General features: G+C 39.0%; 1 protein-coding gene across 2 annotated transcripts in view; it reads left to right on the forward strand.

The window, feature by feature from the left end:
* The first annotated feature begins 1348 nt into the window (after positions 1 to 1348).
* LOC145984035 (SRSF protein kinase 3-like) overlaps positions 1349 to 25788 on the forward strand; it is a 143529-nt gene continuing 119089 nt past the window's right edge. The window contains exon 1 of one of the 2 annotated variants that reach the window (XM_083117371.1): positions 1349 to 1570. In XM_083117371.1, coding sequence (XP_082973497.1) covers positions 1539 to 1570 — 32 coding nt within the window. In that variant the 5' untranslated portion in view covers positions 1349 to 1538. Of the gene's footprint in view, positions 1571 to 20092; positions 20823 to 25788 lie in introns of those variants that run through there. The other variant, XM_083117369.1, reaches the window with a different exon arrangement.

The raw sequence follows: 25788 nt of genomic DNA on the forward strand, positions 1-25788 counted from the left end.
ATACCAAATTCTTTAACAAATTGAGATACACCAAATTATAACATATCCATAACTTCCTTATTAGTTGGATTTAGTTAGTTGAATTTCGAAAAAAATTGAGATACGTCGTTATGTCATCCGACCGACGATATGTGTGTCGAGCGAGCTGGTAAAAAATGTTCCAACGTTGCACATGAATTAGATAATGAACTCTTGCTTGTGTACAGGCCATTCACTGTTATATTGTTTTGTTGTGCATATCTTATTTTATTTTGAAGTACAGTAGAGCGTCGATTATCCGAACGTCGGTCAACCGAACGACCGCTTAACCGAACTGTGTACTCGCTCACTTTCAGATATCTGTAATGAAAAAAGTACGTGACTTAGCTGCTCGTAAGCGTGTAGGCTTGCTTAGACAGACCAAAACAAAGGATTTTTTTAAACGTTAATTTTGTGTACTGTGTGTATTGTTCATGCAAAATGCGTATGTAATATGTACATATTTTTGTTTAATAAACTGTACCACATACTATATATTCCTACTAAAGTTGCCTTTGTACGTTACTTTGTAATACATACTTAAAGAGAAGCCTGTTTTTATGAATAAATTTACTGTACAGTACTTCTTTTTGGCAAATAAACATGTACAGTTCGATTATCCGAACAAACCAGTTTTCCGAACACCCATGTCCCCCAATTACTTCGGATAATCGACGCTCTACTGTAGTAAATATAAGGCAGGGGCAGAACCCAACTTGCCCAGGTGTGAAGGCTGTATTGCTGGTAGTAAAATAAGAAATTCATTTTATCTTATCTCACACTACATGGAATTTTGTTTGATTGATTGATTTGGCTTATTTTACTTCGCTTTTCTGCCACTTTTGGCTAATCGCGAAGATTAGGATCAGTGATGATATGAAATTGATGAAGTGATACAAACAAAGAACACCCATACCGGGATTCGAACTCGAGGCCCCTGGCGTCGTAGCGCGCTGCGTTGGCACACGGAATTTTGTGCACGTTACACAAAACTGACCATGCGGGCAGTTAATAATAGTGTAAGTTATAAATTGCCGATGTTGGAATCGTGAAATTAAACAAAATTACTTCTGCGCATTGCAGTATTAACGTGTTCAGATGGGGCCAATTTTAATTTTTGGACTGTTCTGATGGTTTTGTAACCAGGAAGATTCCTCCCTCTGTAAGGATTTAAAAAATGAAATGAATGACGCTTTTGAGAAAGTGTCACGTGTATTTTCGGCAGGGAGCAGCAGTGTGGCAGGCCATTGTACGGCACATGCGTTGTTGGTTGCTTCGGGGCAGTAAGTTAGTATTTGACTGCAGTCGCGAGTTGGGCCGCGTTCGGAAGGGAAGCTCTGCGTATCGTCTCGAGCAATTTTTCAGTGTTCCAGTGTGTTACCATGGTGACTCGGCTCACGTCCCGGGCTACGGCCGCTGGAGGATGGACTGGGCGACTACGGCCGTGGTGGTGAGGCCACGCCCCCAATCTGCCCCCGCCCTCTCTCTCGCTATCCCCGCCTACCCAGCGGCGACGCGGGATGCCGGGCTACAGGGGCAGCTACCTTAGCCTGTGAGTATGGCGTGCGTTGATAGTGTTTTTTTTCGGGGGAAATGTAGCGAAAGGAAGTTCTAACTTTGGAAACTTTTGTGACTAAATTGCAACTAATGAGACTTTTTTTTTTGGCGTTCGTTTAATTAAAATGTTACACTGACAAGTCTACTGTCTTAGTCGTATATCTAATTTTCTAAAGCAGTGCTTCGTATCGACACATTAATACATGACATGCATTTATTCCTTTAAGGAACAAGTTTTTAGAAGTCCCTGTTTCCTCAACTACAACAGTGTGTGCCCCCCGAGCTGTTTTGGGGATCGTTAACGCCTGTATATATGCAACCTCCAAATTCTCTTAGGATGCATTTGTTTAATTGATTGGTTTTGTTAGCTCGAAAATAATTTTCAGGTGTCACTCTAGCGACAGATGGTTAAAAAAATGTTGGACCTGACTGTACTAGCGATCCGAAGTCTGCGATTCCTGCATGGATGTTTTGAAGACTTAGTGTTGCCCACGGGACGAGACGGGACAGGCTTTTAAAAATTCGAGACGAGACGAGATTGACCATGTGTCATAAGACAAACGAAAATTTTCGAGACGAGACAGCATTTCCAGGAGACTCCACGAGACGAGACAGGCCAAAGTCTCGTCTCGTGGGCAACACTATGAAGACTGCGATACCTGCATGGACGTTTTGAAGTAGAAAGACACGTAGAAGTAGATTATATTGTTCTGCATTTTCATGACACACAGGTTTGTAGATATTTTACAGGCAATCAATCGATCGTGGGTTTGATTTCCAATGGAAGCACATGGCATAGTGGTTAGGATCCCATTGGCTGTCCCGATTAGTCTATCTGAGCATAAAATGTACTTTATAAAGTGACAATCCTAATTTTAAGGAATAATTAGATGTGTTTAGATTTTTTTAACTCCTTCGTTCTCTATCGAGGTTAATTTCTCTGTGTGAACCTGTTTTCAAATTCGAGTTCTTTAGTAAGTGGAAAAGAGTGTGAGATTTCGAGTATTTTTTTCCAAATTCAAGGGAATGATTCAGAATACAACGTGTGCGGAAGCATTGCTGTAAATGTACACGTCAGCACTTGTATCGGAAGCTGGGAAATAGACGAGGGGTGGATAGTTCTTCCCAATAATCTAGATACAGTGTGCGACATTTGTATAATACACTATCCCAAAATAATTCAAACGTAACGACCCTTACGAGAGTGCATGTTATCCAACGATGAACACGCAGAATGTGAAGTTGCTTGTAATAGGCGGTATATTCTCGTAGTAGTTAACTCTGGAAACTAAACAGTTACAGGCTACTGAGGTTGTGGCGTTTTTGGTTGTGTTTTGTTGCGAGCTGTTTTTCATTAATCGGATAGTCTTGCTTGAGTTAGACAAATTGAGCCATTATCTTGTCATGGTGTAAACAGCCTCAGTACTGACGTACCCATAAATTGTAACCGTCAGTCAAGTGATATTTTCACATGTTTACCATGTGCGTGTGCTAGATACTACGCCTCTCAACGTTCTGTGAAACGCGTACGCGCAGGTAAACAAGATTTCATCTCCAGAGTTAATATCGATTGATTAAGAGAGAAGACGCAGTTTCACATACCAGAGCACGTTGCAGAATGTTCCCGGGTCATTGGACAAGGCCTCGAAAGGAAGGCTAGAATTCACTGATTTTGCCATGTTCCTTTTATGTTCAGGCAGGTTGATCGTTCAAACACAACGCACCACGCTCCGCTGGGCTGTCGCACTGGTTCGCATGATTTCGGCGTTTGAAGTTAATGGAACCCAGAGAGAAACACGAGTTTTGTGTGCCGCAAATAGTAACTTATAAAAGCATCCTCCGTCCTTTGCATGATGTTTGTTGTGACATGGAGGTGCTCTTGTGTACATTTACACCGTACATTCATTCTCATTGCATTTGAAATTTGGTTCTTTGTAAAAGTTAATACTGCTAGATCAAATATAATACAATGCACATACAAAACACACCAGCGGTTCCCATACTTTCTAGGTTCACGGCAGCCTTAACTGTATCAGGATTATATCGCGACACCATCAAGTCATATAATACATAACAATTCAATTGATGGTAAGTGAAATAAGGATTAGGTAAATAATATTGAAACATCTAGGCCTAATTTATTGTCATGTTGAATGTTTTAGTATTGAACTGTTTTAGGTTAAATATTCAGTTTTTCATCCATTTTGAGTAATTTTCATTTGAGGCTAAACATGAATTCTTGTCTCGTCTACAGCTGTCGTGGGGAAAGGATAAAATGTAATACGTATAAGCTGCGTAAAGGCAATATGCATGCTTCCTCTTTGCAGTATGTTGGGTTCTGTCTTCATTCTTGTCTATCGTTTAAAATTTGACTGATTAATTTAGCTTACAATGGATATTACCAATTGTTTCGTTTTCTCCTACTTGATGTTCACTTAACGCTCTTCTTTTATGGTGTATCAATTTCTTACCTTTGCGATGTTATTTAAAGTTTTCTGCCTGTTCTATTCGTAGATTGTAGTGCGTACTTTACAGAAATCAGATATATATACTTTGCTTTTATGTATATTTATAGCACATTTTTTATTTTAAATTGTCGAATTTATTGCGCCAATTTGCTTGCTTTTCCGGATACCAAATAATATATTAAAAAATAATAAACTTGTTTCTCACGTAGCACTTTCATAAAATTACCTTTGCTAAGTACTGACACCAAGAAAACATAATGGATACCGGATGCTAATTTTTACCAAAGAAATGCAACTTTGTGAAAGTGTTCATCACTATTTAGTAACATAAATTATTTTGTTGTAAATAACATCTGTGAGATATCATCCAGTCATGTCACCTGCCTGTTACATGAAGCTCTTGCTGGAAATGTATCATTGCCTTTTTAAAAGAAATACTTTTGAAATACACAGACGAATGTGATACACTGATTTTAAAGTAGCCATACAAGAGCAGGAGGCATGCACGCCGAGAAATCTAAGGAACGGGGCGGCCGAAATGTGTCGCTTTAGCGGTGTTTAAGCCCTTTTTGTGCATGTGTTTATCGTTTGCCCTGTAGTTTGTTGTTCCTAAATCTTGTTTGTACAAGTTTGCAGCAAAGCTTGTTTGCACAAGTTTGTTTGTAGCAAAAGCCGACGCCAAGATTGGCTAACTAGGCAAACAATTACTCGTTCAAGATTTAAGTTAAATGTGAGGGGGGGCCTGACAAGTGATGATCAAGGTTAATTCGTTCTCTGGGGAATATCAAGATTTCTTTGGGGGGGGGGGGGGGAGGTCATGTTTTGAAGTACGTTAAACATCACTCGAAAAACTTTTGATTCTCTTGGGTAACTAGAGCCGGACCCTGTGGCCGAGTGGTTAGCATATCGCGCTGCGACGCCAAGGGTCCCGGGTTCGAATCCCGCTCGGGCTTGGTTGTTTGTGAATGTCCATTCATCAATTTCATCACTCATCCCCATCTTCGCAAATTAGCCAAGAGGCACAAAACGCGAAGCAAAATAAACTAAATCAAATCAAATCAAATCTTGGGTAACTAGACACACGAATTCTGTAAAATACAGAGCCATTCAAAATGTGCTTTACAACTTTGATAGCATACGAAAAAAAAATAGAAATTTATTTATTTGATGTAAATATGTAGGAAACCTCAAATCTTTTTTGTTCAATATTACTGTCATTTGGTGTTACGGCAAACATTCCACCTAAACTCAGTTTCGTGCCAACATGAATGGTGTCGAGACAAGACGTGGTACCTATAGTGTCTTACCTGTTTTGTTCTCGGTCTAGTCTCAAGCCTTGAAAAATATTGTATAAATATAACAGGTCACCGCACAAACGTTTTCAGCATTTAAAGGTCATGAAGGAAAATAAATTTCTGAAATAAAATGTTAAGTTTGACGTCTTGTTTCGAGCCATCGAAAAAAATGATTTTATCCTTAACCACGATTGACTTTGCAATTGCTATAAATAAAATATGCGACTTTTCTACAATGTGGTAGATATTCGCTAGATATGTATGAAGAACTCGCAGAAGTAAAGTCAATTTGGTTTAAGTACAATTTTCAGTATCATACCAAAGTCTCGAACGAGACCGAGAGTTTTGAACATCAAGTCGGGCTTGTCTCGATTTTTACCAATTCATCTCGGTACCATCCCCACTTACCAAACTTATAGCAGCATGCTAGTTATCACTTCTGCAACTGCGGAAGTGATTAGTGTTTTCAGTTCGCCGGTATGTGCATGCAAGAACGAAAAAAACACGTTCTTTAATAAAATCGCTCTAGATATCGAAACGGAGTGGCCATGTTATCTCCCATGCTGGCCTCTCCCAATGAATGGATGGGACCAGCATGGGAAATGTTTATGGAGGATATCCCGGTCGTTCCCAGTGCAGTGACGTTGTGCACAGTCTTGCTGAAGGTGAATCCATCCTTCTTGAGTTTCTTTTTGGAATGAGAACTTTGCAATCAAATCCATACATGCTTGTGCTGACTGTGATGGAATACGATATTGCGACGCTGCATCAGAGGAACTTGACGAATTTTGCTACAAACGAACTTCAAGCAACTCTGCAACTCTTATGAATAAATATATATGTATATATACGCCTTAAAATTCGTATGTTATTTTTGAGTAACCTTCTATTTCAAGTACTAACATCACATATTAAGAAGAGTTCTGTATGTGTGTGCACAACCAAACATTAGCCTCACATGATTACCCGAAAGCCCATTAAGGTAAGAACCTCCCATGGCAATGATCACCATTTTTATAGGTGTACATGTTTTGGTATATTAATAACGAATTGAATGTCTGCCCTTCAGTTTCCACGATCAGTGGACCTTTGTAACGCAAAAATGTTGCCAGAATATTATTTGCAGTGAATACAGTGGATGCAGTGCAGGTGATGCTGAGAATTTGATATTAGTAATAGACGCGACTCTCATACAAAAAGATTTTCAAGCCGACTTCCGTGGTCGAGTTATCACAGTGCGCTACGACGATGGGCGCGAATTCTGGCGTGTTCTTTGTAAGTGTCCCTTCATTAATTTCACCTTATCGTTCATCTTCGCGATTAGCTAAAAATGGCAGAAGAGCGAAGTGAAATAAACCAAAAAAAAAATATTAGATAAGATTTTCCCGATAGAATATTATAATTCGCGACCTCCCCGATGGCGTAGTAACGTCGTCGCCTTGTAATCAAAGGGTCACAGGCTCGATACCTTGTGGATGCAAATGGCACAGCGGTTCGGATCCGACTTTAAACTGTAGGTTCAGTCCCGATTAGCCTTTTTGTGCATAAATTGGACTCGCCTGTAGTGAAACTTGAAGACTTATTTTTAAAAAATAATTTACACCTGCAATCACCGACATTTTCATTATTAGCGTATATGGTAAGTTATCTAGCCATGGGAGCTACCCGTGCTAGATTCTGGGAGAGCTTTTAACTGTATTTTCTCTACTGATCATGTATTTTGATTGATACCAAGAGAGAGACCAAGGTATACATATTGTTTGTCATTTGGAAGAGGGATTGTCGATTTGCCATAATCCTTTATGTATTTACAGTCGACAGAGAATATGCATGTTTTCCTATTGCTGATGCCTGAACATATTATAAATACAAAACATAAGTTTAGTTGAATGTTACATACATATCCACATACATACATTTGAGAGGGGAATCGGGATTAGGTTGCCAGATGAAATCTTACCATTGTATAAATAACTATGGTCACTTCCGGCAGATGGCAATTTGAATGAAAAATGCTGTGCATAAAGCATTCTAATTTCATTCAAGACGCTGCTACCTTTGCATTATATAAACATTCTCTTAATTTATTCATCCGTTGGTGTCGGTTGAGCTTAAAGGCTCACTGATCACCTTGGCATGCGGTCTTCCTCACTTTCTAGTTAAGTAAGCAAACCGGGGTGGTTCACTAATACCCTTGAATCCCTGTTAGTCATCGTCGAGAAAGACCATCTGGTAATGTTGTGAATAAATTTCTAATGAAAACTGGTTGGATGAAGGTCAGAGTAGCAGATAGTCCGTCTGTGATTGCGCAAATAAATGTAGATTGCATGTTGACTGTAAGCCATACATTTACCATTATTGTATTTAATGTTACAGCGTTCTTTACGTGAAATATGTGGTTTTGTTTTTGGGGGTGAGAGAGTTGGATAAGAATTTTACATTACAAAAGATGACTGCAAATGCTCTCGTCTTGTAAGTACAAGTTTCCGGGTGCTAGTCCCAGAGGCGCCCATTTCGGTAGTTTGTATCGTACTTTAAACTGTAGAACCAGCCTGTGAATAATAGGTAAATAAATTAAAGCTATCCTTTGTGCATTGCACCATACCATGAAGCCACATAACTTTAGAGTTAGAGGGCCACCACACATTCTAGATCTCGACCAAAGTGGAGGTGATGTGATATCATCGTGCTCCAGCCGTCAGCTTGGTAGATGGTCTTACAAAGATTACTACCAGCATCTCCTCGAATGTGCGAGTCAACAGATGATAAATTAGGTTTGCCATCTCTGTGGCCGAGTATAGGGTACTCGACTCACGATCTTTCCACCGAATATTCCAAGTAGTGTCCTGACCTGGGCATACAGTAACTTTTTCTTTGTGAATGTCCATGATTTTAATGTAATCATCACGATTATCTAAATTGACAGACGACGTAAAATAAGAAAAATAAAAGTGCAATACTTTGCGGTGTTTGATGAATAATTTGACTGCAGAAATTAGTAACGTAAATGTTATACAACTTTGCAAGCTTTCCTTCATCAATTAAAATAATGGCTATTTAGCGAATCTCCGTATTTATTTAATGATGCATAAAGTTCCTCTTAGTGTTCTGAAACCTCTTTCGCTATCGATCTGCGTCTCCTAGCATACGTCATGTTACAAAGGGGACTTAATCGATAATAATGTTTGTCATGATTCTCACTGCTGCTAACATTAAACACTTCTATCCCGCCTGAATTTTATTCCATTTGGGATCTGTACAGATGTACGTACACTTTAATTGTATTTTAACTTAGATATTGTAACTAATTTGTTAGTCGACATTGTAAGTAATTCGTTAGTCGACCTTTTCCAGATTGTGAATGAAATGGCTTCGATGCCGATGGATCTTTTACCCCCATAGTGGCATATTTATTTTTCTGGCTCAGCGCATGTGTTATATATTTTTTTTAATTGGTTGATATTGTTCATTTTACTGCGATTGTCTGCCACTTCTGGCTAATCGCAAAGATGAGGATGAATGGTGATCAGATGAGATGGATGAAGGGACCATCACAAACATATAGGGACGACACAACACGAGCCCCACAGAGAATTATAGTGTCTTTGAGTCCAGACGTCAGAGCCTCGCTAGCCTGCAAAATGCAGTCCAGAATGTACTACGTGGGAGGGAGGTTGACATTTGGGTGTCTTTAAGAAAAGCGTCACCCCTTAAACCCCATGTCTTTTTTTTAAAGTGTGCGACTATGATCGTTGAGAACTTGAGGGCAGTGTTTCTTGTATGTAGCCATGTGTCATATTGGAGACAGGCTTAATTCCCATCCCGACCAGTAAACATCATGTGCGAACCAGATGTAAACTATTTCCAGCCAATTTTGGTTAGCACACACAGAACTCGAAGTGCATCAAATCAAGTTTGATGCTTTGTAATCAAGGGGTCCCTGGATCGATACCCAGTGAAGGTACGTGGTATAGTGGTTCGGATCCCATTTCAAACTGTAAGTCCAGTCTCGATTAACCTATACGTGCATCAAGTGGACTTAAAACAACAAATCAAGGTTATTGTTGCACTTTTGGTGCGTCAATTGACACAGTTAAACGTGTAATTTTGGTTTCTTTGAAACGATCGTTTATTTTCAGTTATGCGTTTTAATATTTTAATGCATCACACGGAACAGCAGCTGATGAAAGTACCCTTTGATTCCCTCTGAGTATCCCCATCATTATCAGTTTATCCTTAACGTATCACTGGAGCCAAATAAGAAATAACTTAATTTCCTCTTCCTTCTCAAATCAATTTCGTACGTACGGTACATATTATCGTGTCCTTGAGATGTAATTTTCTGTGGAATGCAATTTCTGTGCTGTTTTTCAGACGTTAATTGAACATTTAATTAGCCTACAGACTGAGGATAGGTCAAGAATGTGCGGAAATCCAGAAATTCAGTGGTGATGTTTCCATGAAACATTAAGCTTTTAATACACGTGATATTTTATTAATTTTCTTGGAATGGAAGACTTGATATCCGAACACTACAGTGTATATTGGATTACAATTGTGGCAAGAAACTCAAACTAATAAATGTAACCAATATTTTTGTAGTTTATCATCACCAAAACAAATGGTTTTAAGATATCGACCGCTTTTCAAGTTCCTATAATATCGAAGATTGAAATATAATATCGTGTATTGGTTAGATGAATCAAGAACATTTTCTTCGTGCTTAGTGTGAATAATTTTATACAATACATGAAAACTGCGATAATTCTGATTCTAGAATTTGACTATAATATAGTGGAAACTCCTTGCTTATCAACGGTAGCTTCTCTGCCTGTCTAGATTAATCTCGACCATGAGCATGTATGATGACTTGATGAAATAGACGAGGGGACAAGCACAATGAACCATCTACACATTCCTTGCCCAGAATTCGAACCTAGAACCCGTCGTAGTGCGCCATTCTAATCACCCCCACCACATAGTTCTGTTTTATCTGCTCATCATTCAACATCATCGTAGTGAGATAGAAAAGCGACGATAAGTATTTCAAGAAACTAGCCCAACTGTTAGTTAAATTCAACAAACTAGTAAAATCCTATAAGTTTGTTTGTGCTCAGCCAGGCCAATCGGGACTAAGCCTACAATTTTTAGTGGGATCCGAACCACTATTCAATATGCCTCCACAGTGGATCAAACCTGGTACCTCTTGATTATAGGCGACAGTGTTACCGCTACACCACCGAGGAGACCCTGGTCAAAAAAGTGTAATATCGTGATTAGCCAAAAGTGGCGGAAATGCAACGCAAGGAAAGCAAAATAAAAATAGCTAATATGATCTTTGGCTGCATTGCAGTCAGGATGATTCACCAGGCCTCGTGCAATAAACTATCGTGTGAAGTTTTATGCCTGAGGTAGATAATATATTCCATTGTCGTGGAAATATTGATATATGAACCGTCGAGCATTTCTTCCGTATCCTGCATGACTAACCGAGTGGTAGAGGAGGTCGGAGAACGATGTTGATTACACCCCCTCCTCCTGCATCGTGATTGAGGGCGCTCCCCCCGGTTCCTTGATGTACGCAGGGAGGGGGACACTATTTACTCAGCTCGTAAAACTTTCGTAGGAGCTATTGATTCGTATATCTTAGAACGAAATCACTGAAGGTTACTGACCCGGTACGCAGAACAACCGAAACGATTCCTTTGTCCTCTATCGAGGGCAATGAGGGTGTCACGTTAGTTTCTGCCAACTACTGCATGGAAGCAGATTTTTACGAATTCTTACATTTCTGGGTTTTTACTCTTGTCTAATGAGTTTTTTTTTTTTTTTTTTGTTTACAACTTGATGTTGCTCGCTTGAAGGCATGAATGAACTGAACGCTTTGCAATAAATGCTCAGTTAGTGTTAAGAGTATCATAATATAAATGTCTTGCTCACGATGACGGGCTCATGAACAGTTAATCGTAGCTGTCTTGTTTTTATTTTTGTGATATTGACACACTTGTATTCTTTACACGTCACTCCATGAGAATCCCAGGCAATCTCAATAAATGCCTATTCAAGAATATTACGTATAATAGGCACGATGCTTGTACCAAATAGACAATATTTGTGCGGCTTTGTCAATACAATGGAAGGGTTTTATTTTGTTCCATATTCTCAGCGTATTGCTTTCCCAAGAGTTCAACAGTGGAGTAGCACGTATTGATTACTGGCACGTTGCCAACTCTGTCCGCGGTGGTTGACGTCTTTTCGAGGTTTCTGAAGCTGCAAGTTGTACCGGTTTTATTATTTTTTTTTCAAGCATAGGAGCTAAAGGAAGGGGAATGATGCGTTAGAAATAACTTACTGCCACATATATTTCCATTCATTTGCAATTGAAAGAAAAGGTAAAGATATTAGATTTTGTAAGCATTCTGGCAGTTCTCTTTCTATTCCTGTTACTTTAAGTAGTTTTGTTACCTCTTGGCTTGATCGCGATGATAAAGATGAGTATATACCTTTACCAGGATTCGAAGCTGGAACCTCTGGCTTTGTAGTTTGTTTCTATGACCACTCGGCCAGGCAGACCAATGCGGCAGTTCTCGGAACTAGCTGTCTGCACATCAATTCTTGGGAGTCACATGGCTTCTTAGAATGTCGTCACTGGTATTGTTAATCGGTTGCCATAGAACGTTCGAGATTTGTTGCCATAGGAATGGAACGAATACTTTTTCCTCCTTCTCAATCTTGAATTTTCTAAGAATTACTCTGCGAAACGTTATTTTCTCAGTTGCTGTGCCCGTATCATTTGCAGCAGCGATCTAGCAACCTGTAGAATGTGTTAGTATCATCGAAGTTATTTCGAGAATTGAGAATTCGAGAATAATTGAGAGAAGTTCGTAGCGTGCATGGCAGTGGGTGACACAGGTTTTTTTAAAAATATGTACGTATATATTGTATCATTATCGCTCCCCCCCTCCCCCCGAAATTATCTTGCTCACGTACATGGTTCCAGCCTGTATCTTGCTCCAAACTTCCAATAGGTGATATTTTTATTCCTCCCAACCCCATACTGAAATTGTTCTCTTGAAACTGGAATGGCTTAATTCGCAGTTTTTAGCTCAAATTTGTGAGTCACTGCTGTTTTCCTTTGTCCACACTCTCCATCATTCACCCATCCCCATAGTTGCTTTTAACCAAATTTTACACATATTCGACGTCAAATAACCGAAATCGCGAATGTGCAGTGGGCACGACACGTGAAATGATCAACGGATCTCTTATACGAAAAGAGATGAAAATTTTTAAAAAAAATAACTGTTGATTTATCAAGTGCGATGTCGGAATAACTGTAGAATAATGTTTTTTTTAAAGCATTTAATGCAGCGTGTTGTTACACAGTGCATTCTGATTGTAATGCTCACATTGCATCATTTGCGATTTTTACCAAGCAAACCAATCTTGATGTAGTTTCTCCAGTCTTTATTGCGACCCGCTTTGGTCCTTCATATTTTGTACATAAATATTTCTTGCACGTACTCATGCGTGTTTGTAGGAAAGTTTTAGATTTAATGCAGTCACATTTCATATCACTGTATCAATAACTGAACATTCACGCCAGTAATTATATATTATTACATACTGTAATTTCTGTTGGATGACGATGCAAGAAAATAAGAAAACATGGAATACGATCTTGAACAACGCATTAAGAAAAGTCTGTGTATTCATCATAGTTCTTATTCTGTAGTTATTGTTGTTAATGCACTAATGTTCTTTCCTTGTTGCACATTATAAGGGAAGTTAAGTAATCAAAAGAAGTGGTATAATTTTCAACAAAAATATAGCTCTGTATATATCCCCCAGTAATAATTTTAACAATAGCAGTAGTAATAGAAATAATTACAATCCGTTAATCCTTCAGGATTTTGACTTGGCTGTTCAATGTCCACACCTAGAAATTGAGCTTGACAAAGTTGCTCTAGTATATAGTTTTTTAAACTAATTTCGAGATGAGGAAATGGGAGCTCTAGTATGTTCGTATATTGTAAAGTGATTGTAAGAATTGAAAATTCAATCGAAGTATTTTCATTTGCTTCTAATGGAAATGTACACTATTTCGAAATACCCCAAATTATGTAACATAGTGATCAACATGGCATTACTATACGTATATTAAATTAATTTCCTGTTGACACTGTTCCACTCCCCTGCGAAGATGCAATCCCGTTGAACACGGAAGTATTTGGGGTTGCAGAGCACGCGAACTGTATCGTTACATGATTCAAAATGTTACTTTTTCCTTAATAGGTTAGTAGTTCGAGTCCAATTCCCTGCGAGGAAGAAATTAGAAGAAACATTGAAAGTACAGAAATTTTCAACTCAGTTCATGAAGGAACGATAATTATGAATATTTTTAATAATGAGATTCCATTCGCGAATTAATTGGAAATTAGCAAAAGGTATTGTTTTCCTCTCCTAGCGCATATTTTGACATTCACTATAAAAAAAAGGTAATTGAAAAGCAATAAGTGATTACTGCGAGAAAAGTACTTACTTAAAAGTGTGCAGTATAAAAATGAGCTTACTACCAAAACTAAGGTTCGAAATTAGCTGTTGCAATTCGCGAAATTGAGATTTTTCTGTTGCTTGGCGCCTGTCTCGTATTACAAAGTTGCTCATCTTGACGATTACAAGGAAAACTGCAAATGATAGCGACCACTTCCAGTAGGAATATAAAGTAATTGCTGTTTTCAAATGATTTACGAAAACTTGGTTACACTTTGATTTTAATCTGGCAATCATGTTGAATTTATACTCCCTCATACATTTTTATACTTCTATTTGTACGATACAAGTAGTATTCGTTTATACTTTATGTAGTCATATGGGAGTCCAACCTGCGCCTGCTTAACGTTTAGGGTAGTTCGTTACCAAACCTAATTGTTCGAAACATTTGAAAAACATTGTTTTTTTTCTGATTTATTTTTTTGTGAACCTTAAATTTTTGTAATGAACCTAGAAAAGTTTGAAGAGGGATGTAAAATAACTGAAATGTTTATCGTAATTAATATTAATTTTAAGTCACGTTTGTTCTTTCTACACATTGCTTTGGTATCTGCTCTTTAGTTACGAGAGTTCGCGACCATCATTTTAGTCCTAATATGTCATTGGTGATTTTCTATCCCTATTATGTACCCCTAGAAGGTCAGAAGCTTATTGACTCATCAGTGGTCGACGACTTATTGCTTTTCATCAACCAAAGACAAGAGTGGTGCGACATGCCTTGAACGTTAGCTGTGTGGGACAGTGATTAAGGAAACATCATAGGAATGTTCAAACGTGTTTTAAAGAATTTTTCATTACTTTGGTGTCTGAGAATGGAGTTTTTCTTAATGGCAAAGGAAACTTCGCGGAGATTTTATTCTCTTTGGAAAGCTGATTGAGTGATCCTCTGCTTTCAATGAAATGTACTACAAAAGCGCTAGTTGTTATATGTAGTCGTATACATAGGTATAGCTTGTTGACGGAAATTGATCTTTTCCTGTTCGTAGTCACCTACGCACGGGCGGAATCGCACTTCGTCGTAAGTAAAAAAAGAAAAGAAGTATTACTTTTGTGAGTTGCATTCCCTTTAGTCTTACTACATCTGAACCCTCCGGTTAAAACATGGATCCTGCAGAGGAATGATTTAGGCCGCTCGCATAATCTGACAGCTAATGGTGGGTTTCTGCTCTTGATTCGTAATTTCCTTTGTTCCGAACCCTCTCCCCTCGGAGGGAATTTCGAGCAGGGCAGTGAGAACACGTTTATGGACCTCAAAGGATGTGGAAGAAAGCGGCAGAAACAGATGGGTAGCAGAAGAGAGAGATTAACATGGCGGCGCATTCACAATGAACAATAAGGTAGAAGACAGCGAATGTTGATAAGCTGGGTTACATTTCAGGCAGTTTATAGGAAGAGTGTAATATCTGAATTTGGATTGATGATTTATTCCAGTAGAACCCCCCTTTATTCTTGTGGCCCCTGTAGCGGATAATTTTGAAATGCCCAGGCTTTCCCCGGAACTTTTACGTTAATATCCTCATATGTGAATGGTGCCTTTCTTGATTAAAGACGACAGTATTTTAGGCATCACATCGTAAGTTCGGGTTTGGTAATTTTCAGCATTGTCCGGGGTATAAGGTGCAACTTTTCGGAGGACACTCAAGTGTCAACCTTTCTTCCATAAATAATAGGAAACTGCATTCACGTCGGCCATCTATGCTCTTGTGTTCATTGTCCGTGCTGAGTGTAGTACATCCTTAACTGTTATCATAGGTATGCAGATTTTTCGCCCTCGGAGGTATACGTGTGTGTACTTTTTAGTCTTAGCAAGGAGTTATCTGTGTTTCATTGTAAGGCCTTTTTATGGGTTTGCCTCAGCTTTATGCAACGGCCGAAATAGTCAAAGTGCTACGCATCCATTATTTTAAATATCAATCCCCCTCTCCTCTCTTGTTCCTATGCACGTTTGATAAAATGGTTGAAATTCCACTTGTGATTTGTGAAATTATTTAAAACATATTACCCTCGTACTTGTTTCGTTCATAGTACATTGAATTTCCTTGTTTTCGCAGTTATCTTTTGTGACACCAATGTAGCATAAATAATACAGTGGACCTTTGAATCCTCCCTCTACATTTTCTCTGGAATTAACAAATTTGCATGATAAGGGCAATATTAATGCTGTTGGTCAGAACATTGGTCAGAAAACAAAACTCTCCGCATGTAGTGACTTCAGAGTGCTCGACCAACGACTCCTGAATCTGTAGAGAGGAAGTGAGTGCATCTACCAGCCGTTTGCAGCAGCGCGCTCTGCTTTGTTCCGCCATCTCGCTTCTCTTCCGTTATACGAGGCCTTGCTCCACAGATTCTAGAGGCAGAGTATAGAACACTGCCTAATATTCTCTGTTTGTAAAGGCAGTCAGAGGGTGGTGCTAACATCACATCACTACTGTAGCGAAGTTTTGAGAAAGTGTGGAACCTTCCTTCCAAGTAAATTAAGCTAATCACAGAGGCCAGTTTTTTCTTCAATTAATGAAGGGCTCTGCATTTTTACTAATATGAGAACACTACTGACCGAAATGTATGCTAGTTAGTACGTATTTTCCTAATGCAAAAGTGCCGGACCCTGTGGCCGAGTGGTTAGCACATCGCGCTACGACGCCAAGGGTGCCGGGTTCGAATCCCGCTCGGGCTTGGTTGTTTGTGAATCTTATCATTTCATCACTCATCCCCATCTTCGCAAATTAGGCAAGAGGCACAAAACGCGAAGTAAAATAAACTAAATCAATCAATCAATCAATCAACCTAATGCAAAAGTGTCAAACTGGTGTTAATGTAAGAAGAGACACGCATATATATTGTATGGCAGCTCGAGCATGCCTACAGGACGACATCAATGCTAGAGAAAATCACATGGACATAATAAAATAAACAGTTATTAGCATTTGCTCAATGTGTGTGGTGTAGTTACTATTACATCCATCCATGTCGCAATAATTAACATAGGAGATATATATTCCATTAAATAGGAAAAATATTTTAAAAAATAAACTTGCTGAAACGTTTTTTTTTACAATTTGTACATTTAATGTATTTTTTTCTTGAACAACTGAACGTGTATAATTATATATTTTTATATATATATATTTATATATATTTTTTATATACTTGGGGCGACAGACTTAAGCGTTTATTGCGTGTAAGTTAAATGATGGTGAGATAATGTTTTGTAACTGAATTTACTTATTTATATACTCTTTACTACCACTAGATTGATTTTTTTCGCATGTGCCGGTGCACACGGATATTGTTTCATTTGGCCACAGATTAAGTAGTTTATTTTAGAACAGCGAAAGTAAACCAAAGAGAACCCAGTTTACATGTGATAATATTTTTCAGGTATTGTTTCAGTGGCGGTTTCCTTTTATCACATAAATAGAAACACATTATTTGTGCTGAGTACATACTGATAAAATTGAGACGATTGTAATTAACTCGGTTACAAAGCATTTACAGATTTTGCAGGGTGGCTACTCACCGGGAATTCTTTGAATTCCGGTAATTACGCGTGAATTATTGGCTCCGGGAATTATACGTGAATTCTGCGGGAATTTTGCTCCTTAGACATGAAAAATTTGCAACTTTTATTAATCCAAATCTCATTTAATTTATTGATATTCATAAATGTTCAGAGGCATGTTTTTCACATTTTAGATTTTGTGTTTGTCGAGGAAGTAATTGAAAGATGCATTGGAAAATATTATAAAACAGAATTCTTATCTGAACTCGTGGTAGGACAAATGTATATCGTTGGTAGGCTAGGATAATTGCTAGATGCGAGAAAAGATCCCAGAGGAAGGTACAGTGCAGTAATGGAATTAGTATAGATTCCTATTTTAGCTTCTCGTGCAGTCTTTCCTTATTTTAGCTTATTTTTATGAACAATGTATCATTTCTAAAACTGCGACGTTTATCTACGAGTACAATATCGGAGATAAACCATTATTTTGCATCATTTATATTTCTTTAGGATAGAAGCAGCAAGTGCAGTATTACTTTCCAGAACTGTAAATATAATTTTTTCTCGTTTTCTACAATCTGTGACAGTTCGGGAAAATAATATACGAGACCTGCTTGATGTGCTTGTTCAAAAATTTGGTAATCTTCTTATCCAAGCATCCTCCTACAAAAATTGTTTTATGCAACACAATCTTCAACTGTAAAGAATTTTGAAATAATGTGCTAGTGATCTGTCTGGCCAGGTCCTACTATGATGATTCTGAATTGTGTTTATTGAACGACAAAATACTTTAGAAATACAATGCCATATGTTGTGTTTGTTAGTGTTTTTGCACCTATTGTTTTTTATAACACAAGGAATATTGTAAAGGTTAAGTGTTCCCCTGTACAGTCACCACCGGCAATATAAATCTTCTATATATATAAAAATGGATGTGTGTGTGTGGGTGGGTGTGTATATATGCTTATCCTGGCATAACTCTCGAACGCCTGGAGCAATTTCAACCAAACTTGGTACACATTACTTGCAATCTGGAAAGAATACATTCGGGGTAAGACACCCCTTGTACCCCTAGGGGCGGGGTTGGAAGGGGTGACGTAAAAATAATAGAGATCGACCGATATTAAATTCCGCACAGACACACATCCGTGACTCTATGCAATCCCGCACAACGATTGTGTTTCTCGGGTTGTCTAAAATTCAGGATGTGTTTCGAAAACTACCTATATTAGTTTGGAATCCATAGTTTTCGTGACACACTCAATGCGGTTCAACTTCAAGTTCATCACCTATCGGCATGGGGTGACTGTGGCGGGGGGGGGAATAAAATGCCACAAATGACCTAGATTAGTGTCGAATCCATAGTTTTCGGAGTCGCTAAGCTAATTGGTGACATTCACGATCACATTTAAAATTAGTTACATTTTACACTATAGTTAGAATTCATTATATTCCTGTCTAATACAATATTGGGATAAATAAATACCCGGGTAACGCCAGGTAATCAGCTAGTGAGATATATACGTAGATCCTGAAATACTCGCTTCCCTGCAAGACGTTGTGTGTGTTACCCAACTCTACGGCTATAAACTGATTTTAATAGATAATTTTCAATGGCAACTTCTACCAGCCCCGTAGATTTAGGCAACACACACAACGCCTTGCGGGCAAACGAGTATTTCAGGACCTAGGTGTTCCATTTTTATTGCCGGTGACTGTACATTGCACCATGCCATTCAGAAATACAGAAGGTGTGGAGGTTAGAGCTTCACACATTCTCTGTCGGCCATACTGAAGGTGATGTGATCAGCACTACGCTCCGTCCACCTTAATCCCCAGGTACACGTTGATGAGAGTCTGGGTGAGCCACAGATCTTCTGCAGGGACATTTTCTGAATATTACAATATTCTCACCTGAAATCACCGACGTCGGGATTGGAATTCTGGTTACTTAACGAACCACAAAGTTGATCTTTCAGTTGAATTAAATTAGATTTTTTGGCCCATTGGAACCAAAAGAATCCTTTGTATTGTTAATATATATGTGTGTGTGTTTGGAGGGGGGGGGGTTAATGAGTAAGGTTGAAATAGAGGAAACTATTGCATGTACGCTTAAAGTTCGCCTTGAAAACATACTTGAAATTTTGACGGTCTTGGAGTAGCCACCCTGTTTTGTGAAATGCATGAGTTTTTCTTGGGTGGAGCTTATCAAACCTTCATCTTTCTGTGCAAGTAGTTTGTTGCCTAGCGCATGCACTATAAATATATAAGGGAAACCAGATTGCGTTGTGTATCTGGTCTTTTGCTCTATTTGTCATACACGTGTGCACTCAGTTGTAGGGGAAATTGCTTTTAGTCTGGGTGAAACCGTTTCATCTCAAATGCCGTGTTACAATGTTTTCTCTTACAGAGTGCTGTTGAATGTGCGCATGGCATGACTGGTTTTGAAGTAGACGTGCAACTGTGCAGAGCTAGATATAATACAAACTCAACGAGAGATATATTCTTGTTTGGCTAACGGGAGAAATTTCTACATTGAGTAGGTCTGTAGGTCGCGCGGCTCCAGCAGGGATTGATCCTAGAACCGTGCCGTGCCGGATAAATTACGTTCGGCGTAAATCGAAGCTGGATGGCCCGGACCGTGCCGAGCAGAGCCGAGGGTATCTGATCATCGCCGTGCAGACTGGCAGTGAGCAGCAGCTTGGAAATCGGAACGGTCGCACCCATCTCCGTGCCCAGCAGACACCATAGTGGAGAGGAGCAGCATGGCGAGTCGGGAATCGAGTGCACTATGGGGGAGGGGGTGGATAGCGTTTCCGGCGCCGCCATGAAGCGTTGGATAACGTCGGTCGCGTCGACTTCGAGCCCCAGCCCGAGCCCGAGCCCCGAGGAGGAGAACCGACACGCGGCTTCCGCCTGGGCTGGGCCCCCGAGACGTCGTCTCCCGTCCGTAGCGGGTCGGGGGGTCACTCCTCCACCTCCGGGTAGTAACGTCGACTATCACATGCTTTACGGGACCAGACCAAAACTCTCGGAGCTGGTGGGGGGACTGTGGGGGACGGGCGTCCGCCACTCCTCCTACCACAATCACCATCCATTCCTGTACCATCACCATTCGCCGTACCAGAATCCGTCCTCTTCGAATCACCTTTGGCGGGCCCCTCACGCCACGAGTTCTCAATCGCCGCGGCCGGGACTCCGGGCCCCGCCGCAGCCGCAACAGTACCAACATCATCACGAACAGCAGGATCAGCATCATCAGCAGCAGCAGCATTTGAACGTACCTCGCGTTTCGCTTAAGGATCTGAAGAGTCATTCATATCCTCCCCCCTCCGTTCGTCCCGTGAATCCCGCGTGGTTGCCAGCGGTTGTGTCTGGGAAGTCCCAACACGTTCCAGGGACACACTACTCTCGGGCTGCCTGGACTCAGCGGTAAGCAGACTCCATGTGTCTTATGCTGCGGTACTATACTGCTCACTCTTTCCTTCTTCCACCTTCTGTATGTACTCTAAATGCACGTCAAAGGCTTGCCCACACCTGCACCAGTCTACATGCCTCTATGAATGTTTACCCCCCCCCCCCCTATAATGAAAATAAAGAATAAAACACACGGAATAATTTCCACATCACTCTGGGTAACGTACCGACCTCAAAGGGGACAAAGGAAAAACTCCCTGTGAATGAATGCACTGTATTGCCTGATCCTACCTTATCGATTGAAACGAATGCATAATGTACGAATGCGTTGAGTATAAACTACATTAATGACAGTTTGAAACTGCTTGACCCATACACAAGCACTTTTGTGTACGAAGGTTATGTATGCGTTTATGGGATCAATACGTAAAATAAAGCAACCAAGACTGCTTCGTACGCTCTCGCAGTCAAACGCTAGGGTTGCCATCTCACCAAAGTTTTCTCGTCTAAAAATGTCATGCATTTACTCCGCACGTAGTGTTGTATCGTTTTATTCGTGTAAATTCTTGACTGGGTGGGAAGCTTCGGAATGTTATTTTCAGTATCTTTTTAAAAATTGGGACCAAGTATGTGCGATAGATCTTGGCATATATTAGCGGTTTTTTTAAAATTGTTAATTCAAGCTCTCTTTAATTTCTTAACTTTAAAATAGTGGAATTCCCCAAAGGTTAGTCCATTTCTACTTCCGAGGATTTATTAAACCATATTATTTTCAAATGGGATTATTTTGGAGGTATTTCCTCTTTCTTTTCCTCTCAGTTTCCTTGACAGTCCCCCCTCCCCTCTCTGTCGGTTGGCGTTGATAAGCAAGCTTTGGGAGCAAGCTTTGCGTTATTTTCGAGTAACTGAAACAAAACAAAAAACTTGAAGTAATAGTTCGAGATTATCTTTCATTTCTTAGCGATCTGTGCGTTCAAAATGTAATTGAAGTCGATCTAGAATATCTGTGCGTAGAAAATGGAATTAAATTTCTATCGCCAGAAACTTTATTGCGAAGTCTTTGAACATTTTTTGTTGCTTGCAAAACCCCCAACACCCTTTCAAGTGCATGGATGCTTGTTTTAAATTAAATAGCCTACACTCATATACCTTTTCCTATCCCCATACTGTTTTATTTGTGTGTTTTTCATTGTATTTTATTAAGTGTAAGGTGAATGTTTATAATGCTTCGGTAGAAATCTAATAGTAGTTACGGTTCCTTCTAAGTGGGGTTGCTACCCGAAAACAAAAAAAAAAGTTCATAAATTGGACGTCGTCATAATGTTACATCTGCTGTACATAAGAATATTCCAGAAACAGGATTTTTGACACCCATTTTCCGAGGCTGTAGTGTTGATTTACACTTGAGTAAATTTCAGTAGTAGTTCTCCCTGCTTATTTATTCATATTCTCATGTACATAACATGTAACAGCTACAAAAATTAAGATGGATCGTCATTTCCTAACTGCATCAAAAATATTATTCCCATGACTTACTGACTACCAGGAAAAGAATATTGCTGTTTGTTTTAGGTCGTCTTTATACTCAGGTAGACTAATCGGAACAGTTTATAGTGGGGTCCAAACTACTGTGCACATTGCTGTTCAAATGAGGGTCTCTAATTAGTTCGTGTCCAGTACAATCGTGCAACGTCAAGTGGAATCACTTTTATTGCTTTTGCATCTGTATTTACAGATTTGATTTATTACAGCATAGGCTGATTATTAGAAATTAAAATCTGTTCACTGTAGATTTTAACAACTCATATTAATGCCAATCCAGTAATAACTATCAATCGAGAGATTACGTGGAAGTAGGAGGCGGCTTAGTGGTTAATGCTGTCAGTCTTGTAATAGAAGGAGAAATCTTCTCGATGGCCTAGTAGTAATGCTATCGCCTTGTAATAAAGGGGTCCTGGGCTCGACCCCCTTTGGAGAGACATTGCGAAATGGTTCGGATACCCCTTTAAATTGCAGGTCCAGTCCTGATAGCCTATCTGCATAAAGTGGATTGAAAACTAACTTTTTCTTTAAAAAGGTCCCGACTTCAGTTGCCATCTGCCGTGATTGTGGTGATTTTTATAGTAATTTTATAACTTAGGTTCAGCCTCTACACATCAAATGCACTTGCAAAGAGTGAAAAATTAAAATCTCTACTGAAAAACTGCAATTTCAAGGCAAGTTCTCATGATATTTCGTGTTGTTATAATAGGGTTTAAAATAAAGGTACACTAAAACTCTTGTGCAATTGGGTTTTTAATATGTGTGTGTCCTTTAAATTGACTTTTTTGGATAGTATGTGTATTGTGAAGATGTTTTTTGGATCCCTGCAATTGCTTGTTCCTTGTCGAAGTATGATAAATTTTAAAAAATATGAGATGCCGTTTATGCACAACTAGCTATAAATGATTTATGCTATGTTTTCACAAATTGTAACACTAGCATTACTAACATTTTTATAAAATCCTTTCTACTTGAAAGCAAACATGGAGCAGAATCACGTGCATAATAACATAACTTACATTATAGCTTGCATACAATAACACTAACTAAAATATCTAGACGCTATTGTGTTATGTATTTACTTCGCTCTGCCTCCCAGATTCAATTCACGATTGGGCCTCTCCAGTGGCGCTATCTCCTTGTAATGAAGGGTTTTCCCTGGTTCTATTCCCGCTGGAGGCACACAGCGGTTCGGATCCATCAATCCCGATTAGCTTATTTGTGCATTAAGTGGACTTAAACTTTCACATTTAAAGTGAAACCCAAACCGCTGTGAAATGCACCTGTACTGGGGATCTGGCACCACTTGCTATTACTACTTAGGTAGTAAATTTACGTGTTAGTATAACTGTATTGTGCAACATTTTCATTCATATAATTTTACGGGATATTTTGGAAGGAATATGAAGAAGTATATTTACAGTGGGAAATCCCACACACTGGTTGTCGAAGTTCCCATTAAGTATTCTAGATATATTTGCTTATGATACCTCTTAGTTGGTGACTGTAACGCTACGAATCCAGGGGTCTCAAGTTAGAACTAGTCAAGGCACGGATGTATTATTGTGTTTGACCCAGCATCCATCTCATAAGTTTGATCATCCTCATCATCGCAAATAACTCAAGAGATAGAAAAGCGACTTAAAATAACCCAAATAGAAAGAAAGATAACCTCGTATCTATGGATTCCCACGTCCGATTTCCTACAGGAGCACGTTCAGTGGTTCGAACCTCACTTGAAATTATATCTATTGTTACGATTAGCCTACATGCGCATGAAGTGGAATACGACTTCTTATGTAGTGCGTCGTGTTTGTTATTTTGGTTATTCCTGTTAACCTAATTTTTAAGGTCATTGAACCATACTGAAAGTGTATAAACCCGCGTTTTCGAGGTTCGTATCCCACTTCACTTTTAAACTATAAATTCATGCCTGTTTTATTAAGTCGGATTTTTAAATAAACTTGGTCAAAATTTGGCTCTCCGTCGTTTTACAATTGATGGCCTGTCGGATATCAGGTTGGTGCAAAAGTAATCTAAGTTTTTGACCATCATCATTGTAGCAGTATATCTCAGATTTGAATAACATTTATTAATCAAAATGAGAACCATTAGAATCAAGCCTTGATTCCGATAGCATAGGTTTCTGGAGTCCTGCAACAGATGAATTTTTCGATGGCATTTTGATCGTGTTTGTTGAAAATCTCTTGCAAGAAGTTAATCTGGATGATTCAGAAGAAAGTAGTAATAGCTATTATTATTACGACAAAGTAGAGCAGTTACGAAAACTTCTTGATCATCCAACTCTCCATAATTGCTGAAAAATTGATGTATTCTGGTTTGAAGGCTAGGTTTTCCTCTCTGCTTATCTTATTCATCACTTTGTTACCAAATCACCTTTGTTTACAGTTAACTTTGTGATAAATATGAAAACATAGTACAATAGTGAAAATATTGTCGTGTGTTCACAAAAATTATAGTTGGTGTTCAATATAGCGATGTTGGATGCCAGATAATCATTTTTTTGTTAACAGATTCACTGTTTCACTTTTAAAATGCTAATTTGCCGATAGGTTGTAATATATCATTTTCGATACTTGCGGTCAGGCGTTGACGTGAAGAAGTGGCCATTTTCAATTTATCGAAGTTTGACGTAAAGATTGCAGTCCCGTGCTCATTTGCAGAACTCGGATTTTTACGTTCTAAAAAGTGTGCTTTTACGTTCCTAAAATAGGCTCTATAAATCCTAAAATAGGTTCGAAAAAAACTAAAATGGGTTCTAAAAATCCCAAAATAGGTCCTAAAAATCTTAAGTCAGGCTCGCAAAATCCTGAAGTAGGTTCAAAGAAACTTAAAATACGTAGTTCAAAATTCCTGTAAAATGTTGATTAGGTATAGTCACCGGCAATGAAAATGGGACACCTATATCCTGAAATACGCACTATCTTACATAACGTTGTGTGTGTTGCCTAACCCTACGGCGACGGCAGAACTTTCTATTAAAATGCGCTCTTCGCCATATAGTTAGGCAACAATCTTTTTTCATGTTATCCACAGTCAAACTTCGCAATTTTGTCTGTGAGGATCATCTTATATGCTGAAAATAATATTTCAACAAGAACATAGTCAGTGGTGCAGACTTCAATGCTGAAATGTTAGTTTGCAAGGCGCGAATGCCACAAAGCACCGAAGTGACCCGAAAGGGAGCAAGACCACACAGATCAGACCACTTTGGATTGTACAGGTAACAGTGGCACCAGACATTTTGTTTTATTTAGGTTTGAAAATTCACCATGGACTTGGAGGAATGGAAATTGACAGAGAGTACGTTTCAAACACGTTCGTCATTGAATTTTTTCGTGACAAAACAAAGCAAATGCCTCTGTGTCACATAGAAATCCTGTAAATCCTTTAAAAACATAAAAAAAAACCTTAAAAA

Source organism: Lepisma saccharinum, chromosome 2, assembly GCF_977018435.1.
Source record: "Lepisma saccharinum chromosome 2, izLepSacc3.1, whole genome shotgun sequence".
NCBI classification, from domain to species: Eukaryota; Metazoa; Arthropoda; class Insecta; order Zygentoma; family Lepismatidae; genus Lepisma; species Lepisma saccharinum.